This window comes from Notechis scutatus, chromosome Z (genome assembly GCF_049901735.1).
Source record: "Notechis scutatus isolate UNSWTSFEM ecotype Mainland chromosome Z, rNotScu1.2, whole genome shotgun sequence".
NCBI lineage: Eukaryota > Metazoa > Chordata > Lepidosauria > Squamata > Elapidae > Notechis > Notechis scutatus.
The window spans coordinates 101,270,822-101,297,376 of NC_142025.1; the positions used below are offsets into that span (position 1 = coordinate 101,270,822).

At 37.1% G+C, this 26,555-nt stretch overlaps 1 protein-coding gene across 1 annotated transcript in view; it reads right to left on the reverse strand.

The window, feature by feature from the left end:
* COL1A1 (collagen type I alpha 1 chain) overlaps positions 1-24,995 on the reverse strand; it is a 40,053-nt gene extending 15,058 nt beyond the window's left edge. The window contains 34 exon segments of the mRNA XM_026669680.2: positions 139-246; positions 1,433-1,540; positions 1,875-1,973; positions 2,073-2,117; positions 3,415-3,468; positions 3,882-3,935; positions 4,033-4,086; positions 4,732-4,785; positions 5,946-6,044; positions 6,140-6,193; positions 7,979-8,077; positions 9,561-9,614; positions 10,305-10,412; positions 10,511-10,564; positions 11,489-11,587; positions 11,679-11,723; positions 11,968-12,066; positions 13,028-13,081; positions 13,381-13,425; positions 13,532-13,585; positions 14,716-14,760; positions 14,862-14,915; positions 15,797-15,850; positions 16,302-16,355; positions 17,032-17,085; positions 17,358-17,383; positions 17,386-17,410; positions 18,531-18,575; positions 19,867-19,941; positions 20,514-20,606; positions 21,196-21,231; positions 21,339-21,373; positions 22,272-22,463; positions 24,788-24,995. Of these exon segments, the coding sequence (XP_026525465.2) occupies positions 139-246; positions 1,433-1,540; positions 1,875-1,973; positions 2,073-2,117; positions 3,415-3,468; positions 3,882-3,935; positions 4,033-4,086; positions 4,732-4,785; positions 5,946-6,044; positions 6,140-6,193; positions 7,979-8,077; positions 9,561-9,614; positions 10,305-10,412; positions 10,511-10,564; positions 11,489-11,587; positions 11,679-11,723; positions 11,968-12,066; positions 13,028-13,081; positions 13,381-13,425; positions 13,532-13,585; positions 14,716-14,760; positions 14,862-14,915; positions 15,797-15,850; positions 16,302-16,355; positions 17,032-17,085; positions 17,358-17,383; positions 17,386-17,410; positions 18,531-18,575; positions 19,867-19,941; positions 20,514-20,606; positions 21,196-21,231; positions 21,339-21,373; positions 22,272-22,463; positions 24,788-24,869 (2,310 nt within the window). The 5' untranslated portion in view covers positions 24,870-24,995.
* Between the last annotated feature and the right edge of the window lie 1,560 nt (positions 24,996-26,555).

Below are 26,555 nucleotides of genomic sequence, written 5' to 3' on the forward strand. Positions count from 1 at the left end.
AAAGTTTGACATGAAAATAGCAGCTAGTTCTTAATTCATGCCCAGGGAATGTCAAATGTTAAGTAAAACATATGGCATAGCTTCCAATGACCATAAATCAGTAGGAGTTTGGGGAGAACAAGTTGATGGAATATTTGCCTTGTCACCAGAAGCACCAGCTGGTCCAGGTGGGCCAATTGGTCCAGTCAATCCTCGAGGTCCATCTTTGCCAGGAGAACCATCAGTGCCTTTGGAACCTGGGTCACCCTAGAAAAGCAGAAAGGCAAAAGAAGATCATCAATACTGAAAAGATCAGAGAGGCATAAGGATTGGAAAGAATAAAAGAATCATAGAATTTGGAAGGGACTTTGGAGGTCTTGTAGTTCAATCCTGCTCAAGCAGGACACCCTGTACCATTTCACATGGTTTCTAATAGTTGTCCAAACTTATGGAGGCAAGTCATCCCATTGATTAATTGTTCTAACTGTCAGGAAGTTCTCCTTAGTTCTAAGTTAATTGTTTCCTTTATTAGTTTCCATCTGTTGCTTCTTGTCCTACCTTCAGATGCTTTGGAGAATACACTGACTCCCTCTTCTTTGTGGACCACCCCCCCAAATATTGCTATCATGTCACCCTTAGTCCTTCTTTTCATTAAACTAGACATACCCAATTCCAGCAACCTTTCTTTATATGTTTTAGTCTCCAGTCACCTAATAATTTTTGTTGCTTTTCTCTCCATTTTTTCTCAACTTCTTTTTCAATATTCATATATTTTGAAATCTTGAAATAAGAAGATTTCACCTCATGCTTGAGGTTAGGAATTTTCTTGAACATATCTCAAAAGCTATAAAAATCATGATCCTGGATTGTCCTCTTAAGTTTTACTTCTTATCGCAAGGCCTCAGGCCAAGCTAGAAGACAACAAAGGTCAGTCAACCTTTTAATTTGGCTTGGGCTGCATTTAGGAAAATATCTGAATGCCAGTTAATGGAAGATAATATAAAATTAATTCTTTTTTTTTGCCTTTTTGATTCTCCCTTGTTTGTATGGCAGCATTAGAGAAGAACTTATCGATAGATGAGCATCATGGGTGCAGAAGACTGTAAATTTAACAACTGTCATACTTTGTCTACAATTTAAAAAAATCCCAATTCACAATGTTGGGAACTGATATCATTCAGAGATTTCAATATCATTCCAGACTCCCATCCAAAATTTTAGTATGCAGTCTAAGTCAGACTGACCTGATGGACAAGTCGTGAATATCTGTGTCAAGATTATCTTTAGGTACAATCTCGAAGGAATTTAAGCCATGCATAAAGCTGGAAAGTAGATGATATTTGATGTTCTTTGAAAAAGGCAGACTGTTTTTGCTTGTTCTCCATCTTTTTAGGCATAGTAAGATAATGGCTGCCATTTTGATGACAACCGTGTTCAACTATCATGGACTTACTCTGTCTCCCTTGGCACCAGGCAGACCAGCAGCACCACGTTCACCAGGCATACCCTGAAGACCAGGAGGACCTTGACCACCAGGAGCTCCAGGAGCACCAGCATCACCCTAGAATTGTACAATCAAGGCAACAAGAAGGAAGGCATTGATCAGGAATGGAATCAAGGGTTTCAAAGAGAGAGGGGGAGAGAGAGAAAGAAAAGAGGTGTCTATTTTTTTCCTTTAAAAAATCTTTTTTTTTTTTTCTGAATTCTAATGTTTCTAATACAATATTTAATTTTTCTGATCCCCACAAGGCACATTGGGGAAAAGTAAAAATGGTATTTTTCCTAGGAAAGCAACAGTTTAATGGGTTTGGATACATGATCTATCATTCTGAATACTCAAGGCTATCTTTATCTTTAATATAGCCTTTTCATCTTATCCTTTATTCATCTTTTACCTTAGCACCATCGTTACCCGGAGCACCATTGGCACCACGGGGTCCAGGGGGACCTGCAGGACCTTGGGAACCACGTTCACCAGGGAAACCTCTCTCGCCCTAAATGGAATAAAGAGTGAGTTGATTACAAATTGTGCATGGAGGCCTTGTTGGACAAATAAAGATGCACAAGGACCTAGAGAGAAGATCTTTACTTACTCTTGCACCAGAAGGACCAGGAGCACCAACATCACCAGGGACACCCTGTCAGAGTAAGGAGAACAGATATTGTTAAAAGATAAAGCCATTGAGAATGCATGCAGATAATCTACTCAATTTGACATGGGGATGGACAAGTGGAATGCAGTTCAGCAAGAAATGGATTGTTCACGATCATGTCTGAAGGCAGGATTAAATGGGGTGGGGTGGGGTTTGTTTCTTTCAATTATGAAGTTCTAGAGAAGGTAAATAGAAGAGTAGATTTGAGAAGGTAGGTATTTTTTTTCTAAAGGAAATAAGAACTCTTAAGACAAAGATATACTGTAGAAGAAAGAAATATCCATCATCTTGTTCCAAAAACAAGAGATTGTTTCCTTCAAAATGTTTTATTTGGAATATAAATATTTATCTGGATAAATCCTAAAGATGGCTTCACAAAACTGCTAGTTTCTTCTTCAGAAAAATAGAAAAAAATAATTGAACACCCATGTTCTGCTGCCCTACTGATGATGCCCTAGTCAAAAATGAAATTCTCCAGAAAATGTATTATTTAATTTCAAGTCCTACTGAAATCTTCAGAAAAAAAAGATATGGGTTATGTATTAATCTGCATTTGAAATTATGATACCACATAAAAATAGAATAGACTCATTGCCTTATGATAGACATAGTCTCAGAAATAGACTCTTACAAAAAGTGATTTGAAAGATGTAGTCCCAGATTATGATAAGGCAGGAATCCACTATTACAACATCTCTAGGTCATAATTATCCAGCACCCCTTAAAAGTGACGATCTCTTATTATCGATGTCCCTCACTGGATGAAAGAGAGGCTATGACCTTACAGGATAGTCTCTTCCAAACCTTGGAAAGCTACTAAAAGTCTTTTTTAATTTTGAAGTTTTTTAAAGTGGTTTCATCAAAAGAATATGAAATCATAAACTGGTCATAATAATGCCCCGAAGAGAAGGTAAACCTCCACCTACTAAAATTCTCTATAGCTATTAAAAGAGTGTAGGAATTAGGAATTGTAAAACAGAAAAATATGGGGCTGATTTTCCATATGTCAGTATGATGCTTTTCAATTGTTGGATGGTGCATACATCCATTAGAAAAAGAAATGCACAAAAAGTCCCAAGGGGGAAAATGGCAGACATTATTAATATATTAAGTAAGGTTATTCTGGGGAATATTTGTACTGAGTTCAGACTCCAAGTAACCTTTCTCAAATAGAGATCTATAACTCAAGGGTCCTTATTTAGTTTTTCCCCCCTGCTTTAAAGCATGTACAGACCCCACAATTCCTTCTTAACACTTCCGCACAAAGGAACACATTACATACTTGTTCACCAGGCTTTCCAGATTCACCAGGGGCACCAGCGGGACCAGGAAGACCCTGAAAACAGAAATCAGAAGTTAAGAAAATATTAGCTTTGATAGGACTGGATAAGCCTGACAATCAAATACAGCTTATTAAACAGACTAAGTACAACATGTTTACTTCACTAGCACCTCATGCTGATATTTTACAAGCAGTTTTTTCCAACCTGGCAGCTTTAAGTCCCAGGATTTCAACTCCCAGAATTCTCCAGCTAGCTGAAAACACTCTTTCAATGTTCTTACAGCCCTTATGGTTTGTAATCAATACAACCATATATATATTAAGTATTTTAGTTCAGTTCTCCTGAGCAAATAAATGTACATCATTTGAACATTCAAAAGAAACAAAAAGCAATTGTATTGAATATTTAACTGGTGTCTATATTGAAGAGAGAAAATATACACATTTTTTAAAGTAACCCTGCTAACCTGGAAGCCAGGAGCACCAGATGGGCCTTGTTCACCTCTTTCACCAGCAGGACCCTGCAATGAAAAGGTAGGAAAATTCAAACCTTGACAGAATCCAAAAAGGGGTAAACATTCATAATACTGAAGAAGGAGAAACCAAGTTCGTACTTACAGCTGGGCCTGGAGGACCTTGGGCACCAGCATCGCCGTCTTTGCCAGGAGCACCCTGGGAGAAACCAAGGAAGAGTAAGCAGAGCCCAATGCTTTTAAAATAAATCTTGCCTAAGAAATCTGTTGATTGAAAACCTTCCCACCAAATGCCTTCCTACCTATCACAGGATCAGATAATTTATCTTTGTAAAAAATATCCCTGCATTCTCTCTATCATTCCATTCAAAACCATCTCATTGTGGTGAAGGTGATGGATGGATTGGCATGGGGCACCCCAGAGTTTAGCACAGAACCTATCAGATGATTTTGAGCCAGTCCCTCTCACAAGCCTCCATTCCTTGCCCCCTTCTTATATAGATCCAAAAAGCCCTAAAAAAGGGACGTTGACTATAGAACGCTTAGCACATATATGTGAACTCTAGTCCATTGAGATAGGGAAAAAGTAGCAGCCCTCACAGCTTGCTCTAACGATCCCAGACAAAGGCAGCATTTATTTATCTATGTATATGTATCTGTGTATACATGAACACATGTATGAATTATTATGTGTATTTATTTAAAATATGCGTATAGCTGCCCAGTTATATAAAAGAACTCTGAGCAGCTATTTATTGCCAGCAATTATGTAAACCAATCCTTGAATAAATATCCATCCAGATCACTGAAGTGAATAACAGAGGGTGAGGAACAAAATACTTACACCAGCTCCAACAGCGCCAGGAGCACCTCTCTCACCAGGTTTGCCAGGCTCACCCTAGAAAAGGATGGGAAAAAAATAGATGAAGAGTGGGAGTTATTTCAGGGAAAGAATCAATAACTTGCATTTCATTTTTAGTATTTCTCCATACTATGGCAGTTCTAGGATGCCCAGGTCCAATTTGTATAACATAAGCATGGTTTTATATATATATATGTTTGAAAGGCAACTGAATGTCTTTCACTCAAACATAGTATGTGGGAATGACCTTGGGACGCAAGAGAAAGAGACACAGTTTAGATAACGGTCAAATAAGAGGCAACTGGATTCATAGAAGGAATGGGAGATGGCAAAAAATCAGAAAGGGCCTTCTGTATTTCTTGGATTATTAAGGTGAGGGGGGGAAATTCCATCACTGCAATCTTACAGTAAAGATAGAACAAGTAATTTGGGGTGTATAACTTCTCTGGATTACCTAAAAGAGCTGACTCAAGCAGTATATTTTATTATTTAGAAAATCTCAGTATCTCTATTATTCCATTTTCATTTTGAAAAAAGCAACCTATTTTACCAACAATTTCCTCTCTCCAATTCAGTCTAGAGTGATTTTCACAACCAACCAAAGCCAAATACTTCTTGAAACAATCTATTTCAAGTTACTGAAGTGCAGTTAATGCTTTTGCTCTCAATAAATCTATTTATACTTCAGTTAGGTGGTTACTGAATATAAAGTTGTAATAGCTAAAAAAAACCATGAAGGCCTCTCAGAAAATTGATTAAATAGGAGATTCTGATAATGACAGGAAGATCATGAATAAAATCTATCTATGTGGTCACTAACAATTGAGAGTGATCCGATGACATGTAACCTATAGTGGTAAATTGTTTCAATAATGTCAATATAGCATATACATGTGAAATATTCGTGAAATCAATTTTGAAATGAAATTGTTTCTTATGGTAACCATTTGGAAAATATTTTCAGTGACATATAAGAAATCAGAAGGGCAAATAGAGGGAGCTATAATATAGCCACCTGCTGCTCTTATTTAAGAAGTAGCAGATAGTCCTTAAAGAAGAATTAAAAGCTGCTGGTGTCATAGTTTTTTCATGGGTTGAGTGCTAAGATGGCCATTTGAGGAAGAGAAGGAGAGGTCATCCTTGTACCTCACCCATAAAGCCTGTCATTCAGGAAGTAAATATGAAGTGTTACTTACAGCAGAGCCTTTAGGTCCAGGGAATCCCATCACACCAGCTTGACCTCTTGCACCAGGTGGACCGGCAGGTCCAGGGCGACCATCTTGACCAGCAGGGCCCTACAAGGGAAAGGTAACAATAAGCCCATTTCCCCCCCATTTTTTCCCTTTTGCAAAATTTAAGGCTGATCCCATTAAGTACCCTCAATACTTACAGCAGGTCCAGTCTTGCCATCAGAGCCAGGGCTACCAGGGCTACCAGTCAGACCCTAGAAAAGGAGGGGGAAAAAAGAAGAAAATTTGTGAATTGGTGTGATGAGATATAATGAGAAGATGGATCCCTAAGGGGGAGGGGCTGCTTTCCAGAGGAATAAGAGTTAACTCCGCCCTTATATCATGTGTGAAAGAAAGAGGGTGAAGACAGGTCCTCCCTAATAGTTCACAAAGTACATTGTGCGTGCAAATAGTAGAATTTTCAGTTTGGTTGAAATTTTGTCTATAGGAATGAAACAATAGAGAAATTGGCTTGGAAGAATTGTCATGTGTCATTTTAGAGTTTGGGGCCTGACAGATGGGGAAACTATATATCTTATCTTTGCCTCTACAACGTATGACATTGCACAGTTCTGATTTTTATGCTATAAAGATCGTAAGCTACAACTTTTAACGTTGCACAAGCTGGACTAGACTTTGTAGGCTTTAAGGCAATAGACATACCTGTTAAGCATTAAAAAAACCCTGTTTTCCATTTTAAAACACCTGAACATATAAGCTGTATTTCATAAGAATTCCTGATTGGGCATTTCTTCTGTGGAATAAATATGCCCTGTACTTTAAGGGTTTCTTCTGCAACACAATTGCACAATTCTGTTCAATTGTGTTTTGACCATGTTTGTTTCTTACTTCCCTTCAACCGCCTTCAAGTGTGCAAGCTTTTGAATGATTAATAAATGATCCATGGTCAACCAAATAAGCAATGTTTTGATTAAGGATGAAGAGTCATTTAAAAAAATAAAACACCCAGTGGAAAAGCATCATTGGTTTATCTTAGCATTTTTAATACTAATTGTTTGTTGCTTTAAGGTTTTATGTTCGAATGGCTTAATACATGAACTCAATTGATTAGGATGAGAATAAGGATTAGGGTAAGGGAATGATGATAATAATAATATCCTAAAATATTTCCCAGTGTAATGGGATCAACACACAATAGAAAGAAGTTACAGTGACAATTTTGTGCCAAAGAAAGAGCTAGGAAGCAATTCATCCACTATAACAGAATTTATGAGCTTAATGTAAACCATTGGTAGAACAACTGAATTTGATTTCTAAATCCTAAATTCAGTTTGCAACTGGCATATTTGATTCCATAATTTTTTCTACATTAAAGTTTATGTTTATGAAAAGGGTTTTTTTTAATGACATTTTAGTCCTTCAACTGTTGTTTCATTGCTAATTATTTTACGGCCTTGATTTTCCTTCTCCCTCCCCCCAAAGTCTCACCTGGAAAATACATTCATATCTTAATGCTAAATGGCCAGTGCAATCATGATTATATCAAACCCCAATCCAAAAGGAGCCAATATTTTGGATTAGCATTGCCTTCATTTTGATGAGTTCTGAAAGTATTTGCTCCAGTTCACATATGCTCAGAAACATAACTAAAATAGAACAATAAAATCACTGCAAGGAACTAATTCCTTTTAACCTAGTCTATTTATTTCTCTGCTTCATTATCCTATGAGTGAAATGCGATATAAGTGATTGAATGAAAAATAACCTTGCTACTAATTCACTTAGTTGGGGGAATTGAATTACTTTGCATATGGTAAAATCCTTGTTTATGACAATGTTTAATATAATAAAGAGGAAACTAGGTTATATATCAATGTTATATATCAATGTGCTTTGCTGCTGTAGGGCCCAAATGATGCACAGGAGTGGACAGGTGTGGTAGAATGTGCCCCATTTCCCACTGGCTAGGAGCCAATGGGCAGCTTGAGGATATTTTCCCATTGGCTCTCTTCTTCTGAGCAAAGTTGCTATTTGCTTACCTTGGCTCCAGGAAGACCAGGCTCACCAGCCCGTCCAGCTTCACCAGTAGACCCTTTAGGTCCAGCAGGGCCGGGAGCTCCACGTTCACCAGGAGGGCCCTGGAAGAAGGAAAGGCATCAAGAAAAGCTACTAAGACCAGGTAAATCCTAGATTTTCATTTCTCCTTAGTTTAAGAGGCCTCTGTGTGATATTAAGACTATGAAGAGTGTATCTAAGGAAAGGAAAGGAATGGATATGTCTGGCAATGATGGCTTTGGCTGCAGATATTATACACGTTCATGAAAGCAGATTCTGAGACAAAGCAAACTTCACAATTATACCCAAAGTCCAAAGCTCCGCAACTTGAGCAAGAAGTGTAAAATGCTCTGTACTTTTGGCAAACAAACACACATGTTTGAGATCTCCCCATCTGACATGTATTTAGGTAATTCTAATGTGAGCAAGGAACAAAACATGAGCCAGAAAAAAGCAATATGGACAGGGAGGAGGCAAGATCTGATTATTAGAAGAGGAAAAAAAAAAAAAGAAAAAAAAAGTCCCTGTAGATTTCAGTGAAGTAAAATGTATGGGAGAGTAGGGATCTTATTTACAATATTGTCTGGTGCCCAGAGAGATAGCAGAATGCCCAGGACTATTAGACAAGAACTAGGTATGATAGCAAGTGCTATTAGTCCTACTAAGTATAAGGACAATGAAGATTTGCAAAACAGCTCTAATACAATTCATAGGAATAAATTTTCCTACTTTTTGTTAAGTGAGGTTGGTTCCATCCCTATTAAATTCCCCCAGAATCTGGTTATGCCATCAGATCTGGGGGGCTGAGGGGATGGGTGAGATATACTAACGTGATTCCTTTGTTATTAACATCTGCTGTTCTCTCTTAGCCTTGTGTTTTTTATTCTAAACATTCTAAAACAATAATTGCCTTTTATATATATTAATTCTTACCATCTTCTTCCATGCTACCCAGAGTGACTTTTTGTGTGTGAGATGAGTGACCATGTAATTCTGGGGGGGAAACCAGCCAGGCCCCTTAGCTCTTATAAATCCTCACAGTGCTATTCAACTCCTTCAGACAAAACTGAAAGGCTATAAAAAGGATGTGGCAAGGAAGACTTTCATTTTTCCCGTTTCCTAGGCAATAAGAACCTTAGACATATGAGTTTCTGTATGCCACAAACTCACTGAACATGATCTCGAGCAAATTGCTTCAGTAATGAGAGTAACATGGAGGAGCCACAAATGTGTATACTTATATATTATCAATACAAATACTAATAAAAAATATTGTTTTAGATGTGGCTTCTCTTTTGCTAGCCTATACACCTTGGAAGGGCAGGGCAAAAACAATCAAAGGTTGTATTTTGATAATCAGAAATCAGCTCTAGACACAGAAAAATATGCAAACACTAAGATAAATGATAGATATAGATAGATAGATAGATAGATAGATAGATAGATAGATAGATAGATAGATAGATAGATAGATAGATAGATAGATAAAAATATGAGTCTGGCTAGCCCATAGGAGATCAAGGGAATGTTTAGTCATTTATTATCCACAAGATCCATACAACCCACCTTGGGACCAGCAATGCCATCAGAACCAGGGAAACCACGGCTTCCAGGAGAACCCTGTGACACAAGATTAAGAACATTATCATTGCTTATCGATTAGAAAAAAAGTATTGTTGTTACCAAGTAACCTACAAAGAGGTCTGTCCTCTCAAAATGTCAATATGGAGTCATTTGTTTTTCTGTGACTGTAAAAAGACAGTTGCAGCAACTCTAGTAACCAGCATTCTGCTAGAAAGAATGAAAAGCTAAACGGCATAATCATCACTAAATGCCAACTTCAGATTCAGGATGATATTCTTTTCACAAGAATTCTAATTCAGTTCCGAACTGATCAGAGTCAAAAGCACCTATTTGTTACTTTGCCTCTTGCCTTAAATTAGGACATATGCCTTGCAAATAAAGGAAAGGCTTTAAAAAGCCACTGCCGTGTAGAACAGAAAGCTTAGTCTCTCCTAACTTATTACCAGAGGAAACAGTAGTGCCTTGTTTTAATTTAGTTTCCTTTGAAATGTTGCGCACCTTGTTTTATGCATGGCTTTTCCCCAGGAAGACATTCCCCTGACTTATTAAAATTAGTTAAATCTTCCCACCTGGCCTGCTTCAATAACACCTGTAATTCAGCTTAGCAATTCTCCATCAATCTAACTAAATATTATGAACCCATAAGACAAATATGTTTTTCTGCATATGTTGTTCTGAACACACTCAGTGTGCAAAGGTTAACAAACAATAAACATGGTTACATACACGTTCACCAGCAGGTCCAGGCAATCCAGAAGGTCCTGGCTCACCACGAGATCCTCTCTTGCCTTCCTCACCAGGTGGACCAGGGGGGCCTTGGACACCAGCGGGACCCTAGAAGATAAAGTGAAGGATATAAATAAGTTGGAGGAGAGGTAAAGTAAAATAATAAGAGAAATAAAATTACAAATGTATTTAGGTGAAATATTTACAGCTTCGCCTTTAGCTCCAGCATCTCCTTTGTTTCCAGGAGCACCAGGTTCACCCTAAAGTTAAGAAAAGGCAAAAACATACAGTAACATATCTCATGTAGTGCAAAATTGCAACAGTGGATTTGTCTTATTCTATATCTTGCAACAAAATAAGGCGATGTAAGAATTTATTAATTATATAATCTAGGGAAACAACTGGATAATCTTTATAAAGAATTGGTGGTATGGAAGAGAACTAGGTGAAAGATATCTTTCCACCATGGTTCAGTTGATATAAGCATCTTATGAGAACAAGAAACTGTGGGATTTGTGAGCAATAAAACTTTAGTCAATAATTTTGAAATGGTTATCTTTAAAGCCCACATTTCCATACCATCATATTCCATGTTTTTATAACTATTCCATCTAGTCAATGTATCAGTTCATATTGAAATGATGCTCATTTTAAAATGTTGAAAACCAACATTTGCTGAAAGGGATATGTAATCTGATGCCAAATCAAGAAAGCTGGTGTTCTATCCAGCAAAATATTTTAAAACAATATTCTTTTCTATCTTTATCAGGGTTCACTTCTGGATAACTGGCTACATGAATTTAAATATTGTAATATTAAACCCTTGATGAAGAGGTTATACTAAAGAATATTCAAATATATATCTCCTGATTGAGTAATGATATGGTAGAATGGATTCTCTATCTCCTTTAGTGGCCAAAGAAGTTGAGATTTGTATTAGTATGCTGTTCTACCGCCCATTAATCATAGAACAGCTACCTGAGAGAACTAGATGTTAGTCTGTACAATAGTCTTTAAAGGAGAGAGATCTGAAATCCATGTGGTCCACTCTAGTGCCCTCTAAGAAGACTGGACTGTTATGCATATGATTCTCATGATTGGCCAATATATAATTCAACGTATTCAGGTGACACCAATTGATAGTTGATAAGATTAAAGGTGAAGATCAGTTGGATGGTACTTACGCTATTACCCTTGGGACCAGGAGCACCACTGGGACCTTGAGGTCCAGCTGCTCCACGAGCACCGGGAAAGCCAGGAGCACCAGCAATACCAGGAGCACCCTAGAAGAAAAGCAGAGAGGTTGAGAGAAGTGGCAAAGAATAAAGACAATGACAAGAATAAAGAGAGTTCTTGGGATTAAAAGATACTTACAGGGGCACCTTTAGAACCAGGTTGACCATCAGAACCAGGATTTCCCTAAAGCAGAGAGAGAAAAAAACAAATAATTACTATATTAGTTCATTGAATGTATAAGTCACGTCTTTTGTCTCCTCTGCTGGCACACCATGCAATAAATTATATTCAACCATTAATCTTGAGAAGACTGAAGTGCTGTCCAAGAAATAAGTGAATACATGCAAGAGTGCTATTAAAATTAAGAAGTGGAACATCATTTTTTTAATAAATCAGAAGCATGGGGAAAGAAAGAGGTAATTCTTACACTAGGGCCAGCTGCGCCAGCAGGACCAGCTGGGCCAGGCTCTCCACGAGCACCTTGAGCGCCTTCACCACCACGAGCACCTTGAGGACCAGTTTCACCCTGTGCAAGAAGAGAGTGAAGATCCATAAGTGTGCAGGCCTCCCTGGGTTGATGCGCATCTTTCTCCCTGGTTAATCCCAAGGCATCATGCTTAGTCTCTCCAAGACAATTTCATCTTCTAGTTGGTTGCATTATAACACTATCCTAGTTAATCAGACTTCATGATCTCCCAATCCCATCCAGATACCATATGGTCTTACTGTTGAGTCATACATTTCAGACTTTCAAGGCCTGGAGTATGTGATGGAGGCCTTTATATAAATTTTAAACCTCATTCTTATATTATTGAACATTGTTGCTATGTGTTTATTGCGTCTTATTCAACTTTCAGTTATGTGTTTATTGCATATTATTCAACTAATATTTAAAGCTTTATATAATAGTTCATGCAGTTGTTTCCTTCTTATGGTAAATACTGAAATAAGCCATAATTTAATATGAGCTTCTCACATCTGGTCCCTAAACCTTCTCTTTTCTTAGGCCAGCAATCCCTTTTCGGTATGTAAACCTGGGCTTATATTTAACTTCAAATGTATCCCCTGATTCCTAAACAAGGAATTCTTGAGACTCCTGAGTACTTTAGCAAACTAGAATGGTGGGAGCTTAAAGCAGGAACTTTTTCAAGTTCAGGCATATCATTTCTGTCCATACATTTTTTCTCCAAGGAATGCTTTGTAGCCCACTTGCTAAGAAATAGTAAAGTGTGATAGAGATTGATGCCTTCGTCTGTAAAGAAACCTGAGAGATAACTCTCCCCAATCTTTATTTCTTAATTTCTTTCTTTAAAAAAAGAGAAAAGCTATAAAAAAAATCAGCAGCAAAATTGAACAATTTTAATACTTTTGTAACACAAATGCATTGCAAAGGCAAGTTAGTCGTCTTTCAAGGCCATTTAGAGTTGCCTTGAAACAGGAGGTGGACAGCAAATAAATTCAATCATCATCATCATCATCATCTTTACCTTAGGACCAGCAGGACCAGGGAATCCAGGGGGACCAGCTGGACCAGTGGGACCCTATTAAAAGAAAAAAGAAAAGAGATTAAGGGGTTGATTATACAGCATTTTCATACTATTCCAAATTAATAATTCTTAATACTGCCTGATCTGTATTAACTCTGGCCTTTGAAATAAGGAAAAGGAAAAATAGAATCAAGGCAAACTTGAAAGAAACGAAGAATATCCTCATTTAGGGCAGAAAGCTTGGAAGATTAGTCTTCACCTTCTATTAAAAGACCTCCTCTCTCTTGAAAAAAGGGTCTCCAATCATGCAATATGAAGACTTTCTGAGAGAAGCAAATGAGAGAGATACTTACTGAGGGACCAGCAGCTCCAGCAGCACCATCGTTACCACGAGCACCCTGTAAAGAGAATGGGCGTTTGAATTACCTACAAAATTACATAAGGTGTGAAAGAGGATATACTATGAATCCGTTGCAATTTAAAAGTTGAGAGGAATACACTTACAGCTGAGCCAGCAGGGCCTGGACGTCCTCTCTCACCAGGAAGACCACGTGGGCCCTAATGAGAAGAAACAAGGAGGGAAAAAGATCAGTTAAAAAGTACTTTGACTGGATCTAATTCTTATACCTTTATACTTTCCATTAATTTTAATTATATTTAGCATTTATCATTTCTAAAACTGTCATGTCTTAAGTAAGTTTTAGAAATTCACTTATTTACTGGAAAGCCATAGGGGTTGTAGAGAGCTATAGGAATTATACTTTCCTATATCTAGGATTTAATTTTTAAAACCTCTCTTTTCTCAGATATATCATGTGGTTCTTTTTTCTCACTAGGTTTTCCTGTTGGTATGGAGCTACATATAAATACATTTAAAAGTAACACTCAGTTCTATTGTAAATTTAGCATTCTTTCTACTTGACACAATCCCTTGTATTCTTAATATCAAGTATTTTTCCTTTATATTGGAGGCTTGTTTAAGGTTGGATTTAGAGATGACTTTTGCATGCTCTTTCAAATTTGCCTTCTGTTAATAGTAATGTGGAACTAGATTATCTTATCTTATTTGGTATCTTTGGCCAAATTACAAAAGGATGTCTATACTACCTTTAGATAAGGTAGCCCCATAATTCTCATAATATTTTCTATTTCACTGTTGTTTTCTCTGTCTGGGTCTCAGTGCCACTAGATAGGCCACACCAGGATATCAACTTCTTGTGAAGACTTTCACTGAGATGGCATGTACCCTGAATCTCACAAATTTGATTATGCTACCTCTCTCCTCCTTCTTATACTCCAGGGAATTAGGAAGGCATCTGCCTGAGTTACTTCTGGATATTATCCCACTGAACTGGACTTTAAAAATATTTCAGATTCCTTTTGTTTAGGTAACAATTCCTGAGCATCTCTGTAAAGATTATCTTCCTTTCTCTCTACAGTGCCACAATGGATCATTAGTTTTGTGGGGTTTCGACAGACATTCTTGCTATTTCTTATAGATTTTGTCTCAGACAACCAGACAATCAAAGTACTATGATACAATTAGATTTTTTTCTCCCTCCAGGGCAAAATAAGTTGCTTTGGTCGATGGTATAATTTAAACACATCTATTGTTCATCTAAATTATTGCTATATAGCCTATATTTCTTAGAACAATGGATCAAAGGAGGATGAAGATATATACTTACTACTTGTCCGGGAGCACCATTTTCACCAGGGCTACCAGGCTCACCCTAGAAGGAAAGAAGAGAAGAAACGACAATGCCAGTTGTTAAAATGGACGGAGGTGGAATTTTGTATCAAACAAAGGCATGCACTTAAAATGGACGCTCACCTTAGGGCCTGCAGGACCAGCATCACCTTTAGCACCATCAAGACCACTGAATCCCTAAAGAAGATAGGGATAATATGTATTTATTATTAAGTGGATAATAAGAAGGATGAAGAACAGAAAATGAAATGTTCAACAGTTACAATGGCACTTATGACTGTCTCTTCACACTTATGACTATTGCAACATCCCCATGGTCATGTGATCAAAACTTAGATGCTTGGCAACTGATTCATATTTATGATGGTTGCAATGTCCAAGTGTCACGTGAGCATCTTTTTCTGACCAGCAAAGTTAATGGGGAATACAGATTCACTCAGCAACCATGTTACTGACTTAACAATGGCAGTGATTCACTTAATGAAGGTGGGAAGAAAGGTCAAATATGGGGCAAAATTAACAAACATTTCCCTTTGCAACAAATAGTTTGGGCTCAACTGTTGTTGTAAGTTAAGAACTACCTATATTACATTATAAACATCATATAAATCATTAACGGGAGCTAAATGTTAAATGACTTTGAGTATTATGAGCCCCAGGATGGATGAATTATCAGGAACCATAAGGATATAGAATATCCAATTTTTAGAAACTAGCTAGATGTTTTTTTAAAAAAGAATCTGTTCAAAGGACTTGTCTGCTTGTGTTTTCTATGCCTTTTAAATTAGGAGACCTAAGAAATTATGAAGCTATAGTATATCCTTAAGTTCACTTGACTATGTGGTCTATATTTGTGGCCATAATGAATGCCAGGAATTACGGAGTGAACGCTTTCTGGCAAATGACTATAAACCCTATTCACATTTTGAAAAGTGCAATTCTTAAAAAATCTTCAGAAGACGTGCACAAACAATTTAAGTAGTAATCTAGCTTTGGCAGATTTTGAGTTGTACAACTTGTGAATGATGTTGGGCGTTGAATGATTGGAGCATGCTTACTCTGTGTCCCTTCATGCCTGGGAGGCCAGCAGTTCCAGGAAGGCCACGGGCACCCTGAAAGAAACAAGCAAAACATTCTTGAGAATAAAGAAAGGAAAGAAATATGGCAATTTTTCAATTTTTTTCAACTTTTCAGCCTGTGGCTTAGCCAGGTCCCCATTTCAAGACTAGCCTCCTATCATTACACTTATTTAAGATAATGAACTGAAACAAGGTGTTTCCCCCCCCTTATTTTTTTATTTAGAAATCAAACATTGCTACCAAAGTGATTTCAGTACTTCAACTTATCTTCTCTAACCCAATCTTTCAATTGTCCTGATACGTATTTGTGAGATTCCATTTCCCTCCCACAACCTATCTCACTATTAAAGCTTTGTATTTATATCCTTTCTATGAACAAAAATACATTTTGAGCAGTTGGACAATATATGATTCATCATAACAAAACAATTGCTGGCTAACTAACCCATCATTCCTTCCTCCATATATGGACAAGGCATCTTACCTGTGGACCAGAAGGACCACGCTCACCAGGACGGCCAGGTTTTCCAGCTTCACCCTTGGAGAAAAAAAGCAGAAAAAAACCTAAGCTAAAACAGTGATAATTAAGAAATCAGAGAGTTTTTTTTTTTAAAGGGACCTAAATCCTGTTGCAAAAGAGATCTTTAAGATTTGCAGAAACCAATCAAAAGTTATTGCTTGAACTCTGAGATCTCTGATCTTGACATTGGAAACAGGAAGTTAGAAGAAAAAATAGTGTGCAATAATTAAGAAGATCTAGCTTGCAAGAGGATAGGTAACTACCTGAACTCTACAAATACCATCTGAGGAATTAGCATCTTAAACTGCCCCTTGGATGATTTAATAGTGTATTTTTTAAAAATATAAGATAAATAGCAAGATCAAGCACGTAGTAAAATTAATAGTTATCTTTTGGAGATCTGCCATTTACTGCAGTGCGTAATAGGAGGACCAAAGAGAACAAGTGTCCAGGAAGAGAAGCGAGATCCCCCACAAAGAAATCATTTTTTGCAATTGTTTTCTACTGCTAAACTTACATTTTTTCAGAAAGAAGACAAGACAGGACTGATACTTCATTAATCAGTTCCCTCAAACTTGTAGGTTGAGAGAAGCACGTTTGTCATATTTGGTTGGAAGGTGTATAGTCTATCTATGGAGAATTAGAGAAAAAATGGGGAGTTTCCTCCTTCCCAGAGAATGATATAGTCACTCACATCATCTCCATTCTTGCCAGGGGGACCGGCTGGACCACGAGGACCCATTGGACCCTAGAGAAAAAACAAAGACATTACAATTTGAACTAATACATCTGTGCTCCTATTTATAACCTTGCTGATATCTTAAAGAACAGACTTGAACAGAAACCTATCTATAGCACGTTTACATTCAAAGACTATTCTAGGTAATAAAAAAAATAAATTAAAAAAACAACAACTGGAAGGAAAAACAACAACCAGAAGACTGTTCTGCCTGGCTATAAACATAATATAGGCCCCTCCATCCACCCCCAAAAGGCAAAAGAACGTCACACAATACTTACAGAAGAACCAGGCTCGCCAGGCTCACCGGGGGACCTTGGAAACCTTGGGGACCCTGGAAATTTAAAGCAGGGATATATATATGTTAAACAAAAAAGCAATTCCAAAGAACACCCTTATTTGTTCTTTGCTGCACTATTGAAGATCCATAAACATTTTCTTCAGCTTCTTGGATGAGAAGCAAAACATCTTCAAAGAAAAAACAAAGTCCAGTTGCCTTTTCAAAAGCACCTTTGGGACTACCATGACCTGGATAACTAAGAATCTCCATAGACATTGTCCGCTATGGGTCATTCATTTCCATTTCTGACTCCTGCCTTCATATCTTTAGCCCTGCGTTTTGCCTGGCATGAAACAATGGCTTTCGTCAGGGAAGCTGGCTGTTTTCCCACCCAGTTAATTTACTGAATTTTTCTACACTCCATTTTCATTACTCAAATATAGACTACAAATTTCTGTTAGGGATATGTTGACCCAAAGGTCACCGAGGCTGAATGGTTGATTGTGCAGCAAATAAAAAGAAGCAAAATATGATGTCTCTGAGAAATACAGAGCAGATTAAAGAGGAATTAAATTCTCCGGATATATTAGGATTAGGTTTAGTGTAGAAGGAATGGATTTAAGAAAGTCTTATTTATTTATTTGTTTATTTGTTTATTTATTTATTGACAATAAGCAAGTTCTGCAAAGCAAATGATGTCTCTTGTTTGTTTCTCTGAATGAATGCCTATTATGCGTTTCCAAGTTTAAAGTTGTACAAGGAAGGTGGCATCCCCAATATCACAGAGGGAAATGAATATCACTTGTCTTTCTTCCCTTGTTTTCACCTCTCTGGGTTGTCTTGATAAATAATTGTAAATAATAGTAGGCTAGGCCTTCCACACAAAAATGCTACTAACACCTTTGCACTATAAAACTCTCTCTCCAGTTCTGTGTGGGATTCTGCACAATTTAAACGGTTTTGTACTAATTTTGAATAAGTGTGACTAATATTCATTAATAACTTAGCAGAGCATAAAATTCTTGTTGTCTGCAACATGATAGATCCTCACTTTTACAAAGTCTCTGCTCTTTAAAAACGAGGAAGGAATAAAAAGATTTTGAAATGTAGTAACAAATGTATGTATCTTTGTTATTATATAAAGTTCATTCTTAAGAAGACAGAAAATACTTACAGGAGCACCTGGGGGTCCGGGAAGACCACGGGGACCAGCTGGACCCTAAACATCACCAAGAAATAAATAGTCAGCTTAAACTGAATTGGTACAATTTCTCCTTCACTTTGGTGGATATCTATGTTCTTAAAGTCTATATAATCATCATATTGCCCTGATCTTGTTTGATCATTTTGAAACCTTCATTAACCATACATTGTAGAACTGTTTTATTGAGGAAGTCTGGCCTTGTACTTCATTTTCAAAGTTAACTTTCATCAGTCTTTTCATAGCTCATGGCCCAACTTCAGTTTCTACATTGATTTTCGAAATGTATTTTATAATTGCTATGTTAACAGTGACATGTAATTTGCAAGTGATGGGTGGGTTGCCATTAGCTTTTAGCTTAAGGTGAAGTACAAGGCAAAATGGATCATTCCCTCTTGAGCAAAATATCTGAATATTGCTTCCTTCTTTTCAGAAGCTAAAAGTAGGTTGTACATTTCTGCTTCACTTAAAGCCATATTAAGGGATGAATTTAAGCCATGTTTCAATTACTTTTTATTACAAAAAAAATGTAGCCATAGTAATCACAGCTTAAATTCAAGTTATTGTCCTTAACTGCAATTCTCCATTCAATTAAGAAGACAATGTAATTATAATCTTTAAGAAGCCATTGTAACATTATGGTCTTCAACCCCACTGATTGCAATGACCTGCTTCTTGTAACTAACTCTGTTAGTTGTATAAAGTTTTATTATAAATCACACATGCTATCATTATGGGCCTTAATTAAATGAGTGAATACCCATTACTTGGATTTCCGGTCTAACTTCATTGCTTTTCTGCAGTACTTTTTCCTACAAAATGAACCCACATAGGGGAATCTTTGCTTTTTCACTGAATTCTTTTGATGACACCTGTGTCTATAGCTCCATAGATTCACCTTCTGGTCTTAATAGTTATTGAACCAAGAAGAGTCAACTCATTTACAGCAAGCAATGAGTGGAAACTAATCAAGGAGAGAAGCAACTTAGAATTAAGGAGAAATTTCCTGACAGAACAATTAATCAGTGGAACAACTAGCTTCCAGAAGTTATGAATGCTCCAACACTGGAAGTTTTTAAAAAGATGTTGGATAACCATTTGTCTGAAGTGGTGTAGGGTTTCCTGCCTAGGCAGGGGGTTGGACTAGAAGACCTCCAAGGTCCCTTCCAACTTTGTTATTCTATTCTGTTCTATCATATAAGAAGTATACATCTATTAGCAGGTTTCAGTGTTTTTCTTCTTCTTCCTTGTCTTCAGCAATCCCTTCCTTTCAACTAGCATCCAAAACCTTAAGGACACCAGCGCTTACCATTGGGCCAGGAACAGCAAGGCCAGCACCACCAGATTTTTCATCATAACCGTAAGACATCTGAGGAGCAAAGTTCTAGAAAAGGAAACAGCAAAAGGAGGACCCATGAACAGGTGCTTAAACATGAATGCCACATAATTTGATGGAATAGAATGGAATGGAATGGAATGGGCTAGAATAGAATTCTTTATTGGCCTAGTGTGATTGGACATACAAGGAATTTGTCTTGGTGAAAATGCTCTCGGTGCACATAAAAGAAAAGATACATTCGCCAAGTGTCAAGAATCATAATCTACAACACTTAGTAATAATCATAGGGTACAATAAGCAATCAAATTATACTAGGAAACAGTAAATAAAAATCATTAAGATACAAGCAACAAGGTTACAGTCATACAGTCATAAGTGGGAGGAGATGGATGAAAGGAAGGATGAGAGGATTAATAGTAATAGTAATGCAGACTTTGTAAATAGTTGGACTGTGTTGAGGGAATTATTTGTCTAGCAGAGTGTTCTTGTGTCTAGTTGTTCTGGTGTGCAGTGCTCTTTAGCCTCGTTTTGAGGGTAGGAGTTGAAACAGTTTATGTCCAGGATGTGAGGGGTCTGTAAATATGGAATATTGGAATAACCAAATTAATGTTGCTTACTCCACCAAGGCCAGGGGGACCAGGGGGGCCTGGAGGTCCAGGGAGGCCAGGTTGTCCAGGGATGCCATCTCTGCCAGCGGGGCCTGGAAGTCCCTGAAAACAAATATAGGAAGAAGTCAGATATTACTATTATGAAAGTATATTCTATTGACGAGCAAAATTAGAACTTGTTGAAAATTCCTTGCAACTCTGCAAAATTTGGATGGGGGATACTTTAATATTTCCCATAAACCTTAAAAAAGAAGACTACAACTAGGACGGGAACTTTTTAAAGTATTAATTATGTATCCCTGATGAAGGGATCATATGTCATTTTGGAAAAAAACTAAAGTTAAATATTGAAACTGACATATAAGTTTTAATTTTGGTGCTATTTTATTTTACTGTTATTTTAGAAAGTTACAGCAAGTCAATGAATTGGAATATGCTTCCCACTGGATAAGGTGTAACAAATGTAGCTATTGAATATTTTATGGGCAGAATTGTGTGTGTTTGTAATACAAATCATAAAATTATAGCAATGTGTATTGCTATAATGTGTATGAGCAATTATAGGATAGATTACCAATCTCCCATATTGAATCACAGTATTACAAAATGTTTTTTTCGTACTTTTGAACATAGCTTTTATATTTTTATCTTTAAATTTGAACTACAACCTGCCAAACATGTACATGCTTACCCTATCTCCTTTGGGGCCTGGTTCTCCTTTAGGACCCTGCCAAATAAAAGAAAAAAATAAAAGGATTATTCATATTGTTACAGGAATAAAAAAAATTGACATAACTAAAAAAATGGAAGTTTGGTTTGCAAAAATATAATTACCTCTACACCGGTATCTGGGTAAGCAGGAATAGAATCTTGAATACAAAATGTAAAAGAGTATTAAGAACCAGAAATTGTGACCATCCAAATGGTTTCATTTTTTTTTTTTAAGCTTCTAAATTTCTCCTGCCTACCATGAGGTTTTTTTAATGCAATGAAGCTTATGGGTTAAACAAGCTTATCAGAGTCACTGTCTTCTGTTGGATGAATCCAGTTAATTTGAGCAGATAATAGAACATTGAAACTCCTATCATAAGTGGCCTAATTAGAAAATGCCATGTATGATTGTTAATGCCAAGCAGATTTCATTTACGCACATTTCAAACAAATACAGTAGTACCCAATTTTTCCCCATGATATGCTATTTTGCTATGCAATAAAGCTTTGATATTGTAGCCTGAAAACATCTTCCCCAAACTTTACTCTCCTCAAATCTTGCCTAGCTCCATAGATATTATCTCCTCTGCAAGTGTCCTCCCTGCCTGCAAATGATTTTCATAAAAATGTATATTAAATCCAAATGAATAGATTGCGATGGAAAGAGATCAGAAAGCAGCCTTGGGTAAGAACAATGATTTGCCATTAGTATTTAGAATGAAAACTCAGCATTAAGTAACTATATAAGTGACAAATGGATTAATGGATAAATAAATGTTAAATGTTCATATGGGCATGACTGATTAGTTTTAAAATTAGATATTTTTAAAGAGTGAATAAGAATAATAGAAACAGATATGTAACTGAAAGTAAGTTAAGCATTTTAAGTAAATGGCAGAGGGTTTTGACTAAATGTGTAAAATGGACTAATAATAGATCACTACCAGAGTATATGAGAATGTATGAGTGACAGTTCTGGCTGTCAGAAGAAAGTGGACAATTATGATGGGATGATAGAGTAGCTAGGAAGGAGACAAACTATACAGTAGCTCATACCGGATCCAGGACAAACTGCACAACATTCGTCCGGAGAGACTACAGCATTGGGGCAGTTTGATACATCTTTGCATACAATGGTATCACACAGTGGGGTACCATAGTCACACAGGCACACCACACATTTTTCAGGCCTCCAAAGTGATTTGTCTTTGTAGATTTTTCCATTGTGCGTGCAGCTTCCAGGTTCGACTGTAGAAGATAAAGATAAGATGAAGGGAAAGAGAAAGAGAAGGTGTAAAAGAAACAAGATGCAGATGTGAGCAACTGTTCTTTGGGCCAAGCGCTAGCAAGAGCAGCAAAATGGGAGACATTTTAAGAACAGTGCCATTGAACAACATATGCGTGTGTTGGTGTTTTTCTCAGCATTTGCTTTCCTTTCTTGCACTGTTCTGACTTGATTCTCTGTGGGGCTTTTTAAACCGCATCTGCTTTTCATCAAGCACAGTTCTATGACACAGGAAACAAGCTCACTCCAAAGCAACTCTTTCAAGTAGCTTTGGAATTTAAACAAAATCTCTAGCCAGTTGTTACATCCAATTTGTAACCTCAGCATTTTGGCACTGAAGCCAAACCAAACACAAGGCAAGGAAAAATAAATTAATAATCTTTTGAAACAAGAAAGAGATGGGGAAGAAGAAGAAAGAGAAACAAAAATGGCATCTGAATTGAAAGATGATTCATGAATGGGAAGAAATGGTTTCTTATCAATAATGTGTGCTTTGGGGGAATTGAATCAAAGGAATTTCGGAGAGGAGACATGGCATGCATGAGCCAATGCAAGGCTATTTCCACAAGGCAGGTGCAATGGACTTGGATGAAATATTTTGCTAGCTCTTTGCATGATAAATGGAAGAGATCTAGCTAGGCCAAGAGTAGTAATTAAAGGAGAAAACCAAAATAAAGAATTTTTCTAATATATGTCATTTTGAAAAGTAAATAAAAGAATACCATAATTATAAATCTTGACACAGAGCCAGGTCCTTCTAAAATAGAGTTCTTCCTTTTAAGATATATATGTATATTTTCAATGCTAGACTTCCCAAACCAGAAAAAAAATATTTATTTTGATGGATGGGAATGCCAATGGATGGGAAATAACAAGATGAAAATAAGTAGTTTCTGGGATTCTTTTTTTAAAGCAAGAAAAGAAAAAGATCCATAGGAAAATAAAATTTCTCAATATTGCAATAAAAGTGCAAACTATCCACAAGATGGCAGCAAAATATCCACAATTTGAAATCAGACGTCACCAAAGTTCTCTGCTAAGGCATCTCAATTTTCTTTCCTTCCAAAGTGGGCAGGAGAGATGTTCAATAGGCATATTTAATCCTTGACTCCAGAAGGAGTCTCATTTGATTGATGTCAATTCCTTTGAAGGCCACCCCCACAACCCAGTTGGAAGGCTACCTCGGAATGACTTAGTAGCCAAAAGCAAAAGAGAATTTCTTCATGGCCACTAGATGTCACCACTGGTTATTTTTGACTAGAGGCGGTAAGTCATTCCGAAACATTCGCCATCCAAAAGGCTTTGTCTGTGAAATGATGTCTAGACTTTTGTGCTTGATAGATTGCTGAAACATTTTCCTTATGAATCATTTTGAAGCTTCCCCCACCACCCTCCAACTTAATAGTTTTGTGATGGCTTCTGCAGGCTTCTTTAGCAAGTCAGTGCAGCAGGCTTATTTTCTATAAGCCACTTCCTCTGGCTCACAATCTTTGTGTCTTAGTTTTCTAAGCAACTTTCCAATGACTTTTCCATCATTTGCTGAATATCCCCTTTCTGTTCCTCCCCAATGACAGCCCACTCCCTTTCCCTCTCCCAACCCTTGCTTTGCCGAACTTGGCAAGACAGCACAAGGCTTTGAATTGGTCCAACTTGTTGCTTTTCCCCAAGGCAAGGAAAAAAGAGAGAGAGGGAAACCAGGAAAAAAAAAATACCCCACAATGCCCAAGGCTATCCACAGCTGCTTAAGTTTGTTTTTCAAAAAGTTCATGTTCTCCATTAAATGCTGCTCTATCATGGATATAAAAGAAGTCAGGTGATATAAAATTTTTTACTTTTCAGCTTTCCAAAAGTTCTGTCCCTACATTCAAGGCAGCCTTAAAAACTTCTGAAAGGTCAAGGAGATGTACTGATCTTCCCCTTTTAACAATTATAACAACACCCTCAGAATTTATCGTCATATGTACTTACGTTGCCCAGATTTATTTGTGTAGCACATATGACAATAATTTCAATTACAGAAAAACATGACAAAATGTTAACATCTCTCTTTGCTTTGCCACCGCCCTATTTTGTAGGAAGGGTCGACTCTTGCTCTGTGTTTTCTGATTTTAAATGATTTGCAAGGGGATGGGGGGGGGTGGGGCGGAGAAGGAGACAGCTCTATGTTCAACACAGAACAGTTAAAGAATAAGAGAAAATGCACTCTCCTCCTCTCAGGATATGATAAAAACTGTCACTTAATTTATACAGAGAGTGAAAAAACACACACACAAAGCACTGTACATACCATCTTCTTCATCTTGGCCTTTGGTGAGTAGAACAGTTGCTGCTATTAAAAGCAGTAACCGGGAATCCACAAAGCTGAACATGTCTAAATATTAGACATGAAGACTCTTTGTATCCTAGGTTCTGCTTTAGTGTCCAGTCATACAGGGACGGTCTGCTTTATCTAGTTCCACTCCAGACCCCAGCAGAAACTTCCTACTGACTCTGTCAAGTTTTTAGGTTCCCTTTTTATATGATCCAAGGTCCTAGAGGTGGATCCCTTCTTCGCTTTCTCCTGAGTGTTGAAGGGGGGGATTTGGGGCCAGCCTCTCAGCCAATCAGCAAACGCAGCCTACCCTCAGACATGCACACCACACACAAACACACACACACACACGCATGCACACACTCCCAAAAAGTTGAGAAGCCAAGCCAAGCCCCTTTCTATCCCGTCTCAAAAGAATGGACCATGTTAATCCCCAAATTAGTGGAAGTTTTCATTTGGCAGTGCACTTTTCAAGAAGAGGGAGGACTAGAAGGGTATGAACTGAGAGAATGAGAAGGGGGGCAGGGAATGAAAATGAGAAAGGCAGGGAAGTTCCTTGGGAAGCTACAGGAAAGTTCAGAAGAAGAGTGTTGCAAAAATTGAATATCCAAAGGCACGCAGTTACAGAAAATTGTACGCTGGAATTTGGAACTCCTGAATGATCTAATAAAGCATCTGTGAAGGTGGGGCACCAGAGGGTGATATAGAGCAAAGCATGTATTTCTTTCTAAATACCTTTTCTTCTTAACAATATGAGCAAAGCAAACTTTTAGAGATCATGGGAACTTGCATTAAATATCCATTAATTTTGTTTATGCTGCGATTTGCTTAAGTTTGGATGATGATGATGATGGTTTGCCTTCTCCATTTCTTTCTCTATCTCAGAGTGTTGGAATAATTTATTTAATTTTAAAAAATAAATATAAATGTAGGAATAATGAAAAAAAGAAAATGATTAAAAGGTGCCACTGCACTTTCTCCTGCTTGGAGAACATACTAAAGAAATGGGCAGAGATTGCAAAATGAATATGAGTTAGGAGCTTCTTCTGTGCTGAAGGACTCTAATGTATATATTTGAATTCTCTGACCCACCAATAGTACCTTATCCTCTTCTTTATTCCTATTGATGGGAACTGCATGTATGAATTGCTCTGCACACAAAGCTCAGAGTCCAGATATCTGTACTTATTACTGATTGCAACGGAAACTTTTGAATCTTATCCTCAACACATTGTCCTGGAAATTGCATAGAAATCAGTAATACATAAATCTGAAAAAGATGTGATATAAATATCACTTCAATTGAACTTTCATTTAAATAAATAAAATACATCAGTACCGAAACATTTCTCTATCATATTCCGGTTCTTTAGCTTCTAAATATTGCAGCTATGTGCATATGGAGTTGTATCTACATATCTGTTTTGTTTCTGTGAACAGTATTATATAGATTAACCCTGTCAGAGTGTCAAAATTTATATTGCCAGGATAGACTGTAGCATGTGAATTTAACATGAATAAACCCATTTTAAAATATTTTAAAGTTAAAGTTGTTTTTTTAATTGAAAATAAAACATTTCTTCATGACACAGTACATTGTTTTATTAGTACAGATGTGACTAAAATATTGAAAAATTCAGTTTCTCCACCCTTTCCATTATTTTATTGATTATTTCTTCTGCAAAATTTAAATGGAAATAAAAAAGATTGCAACAACAATAAGCATTTTAAAATCCACAGAGAA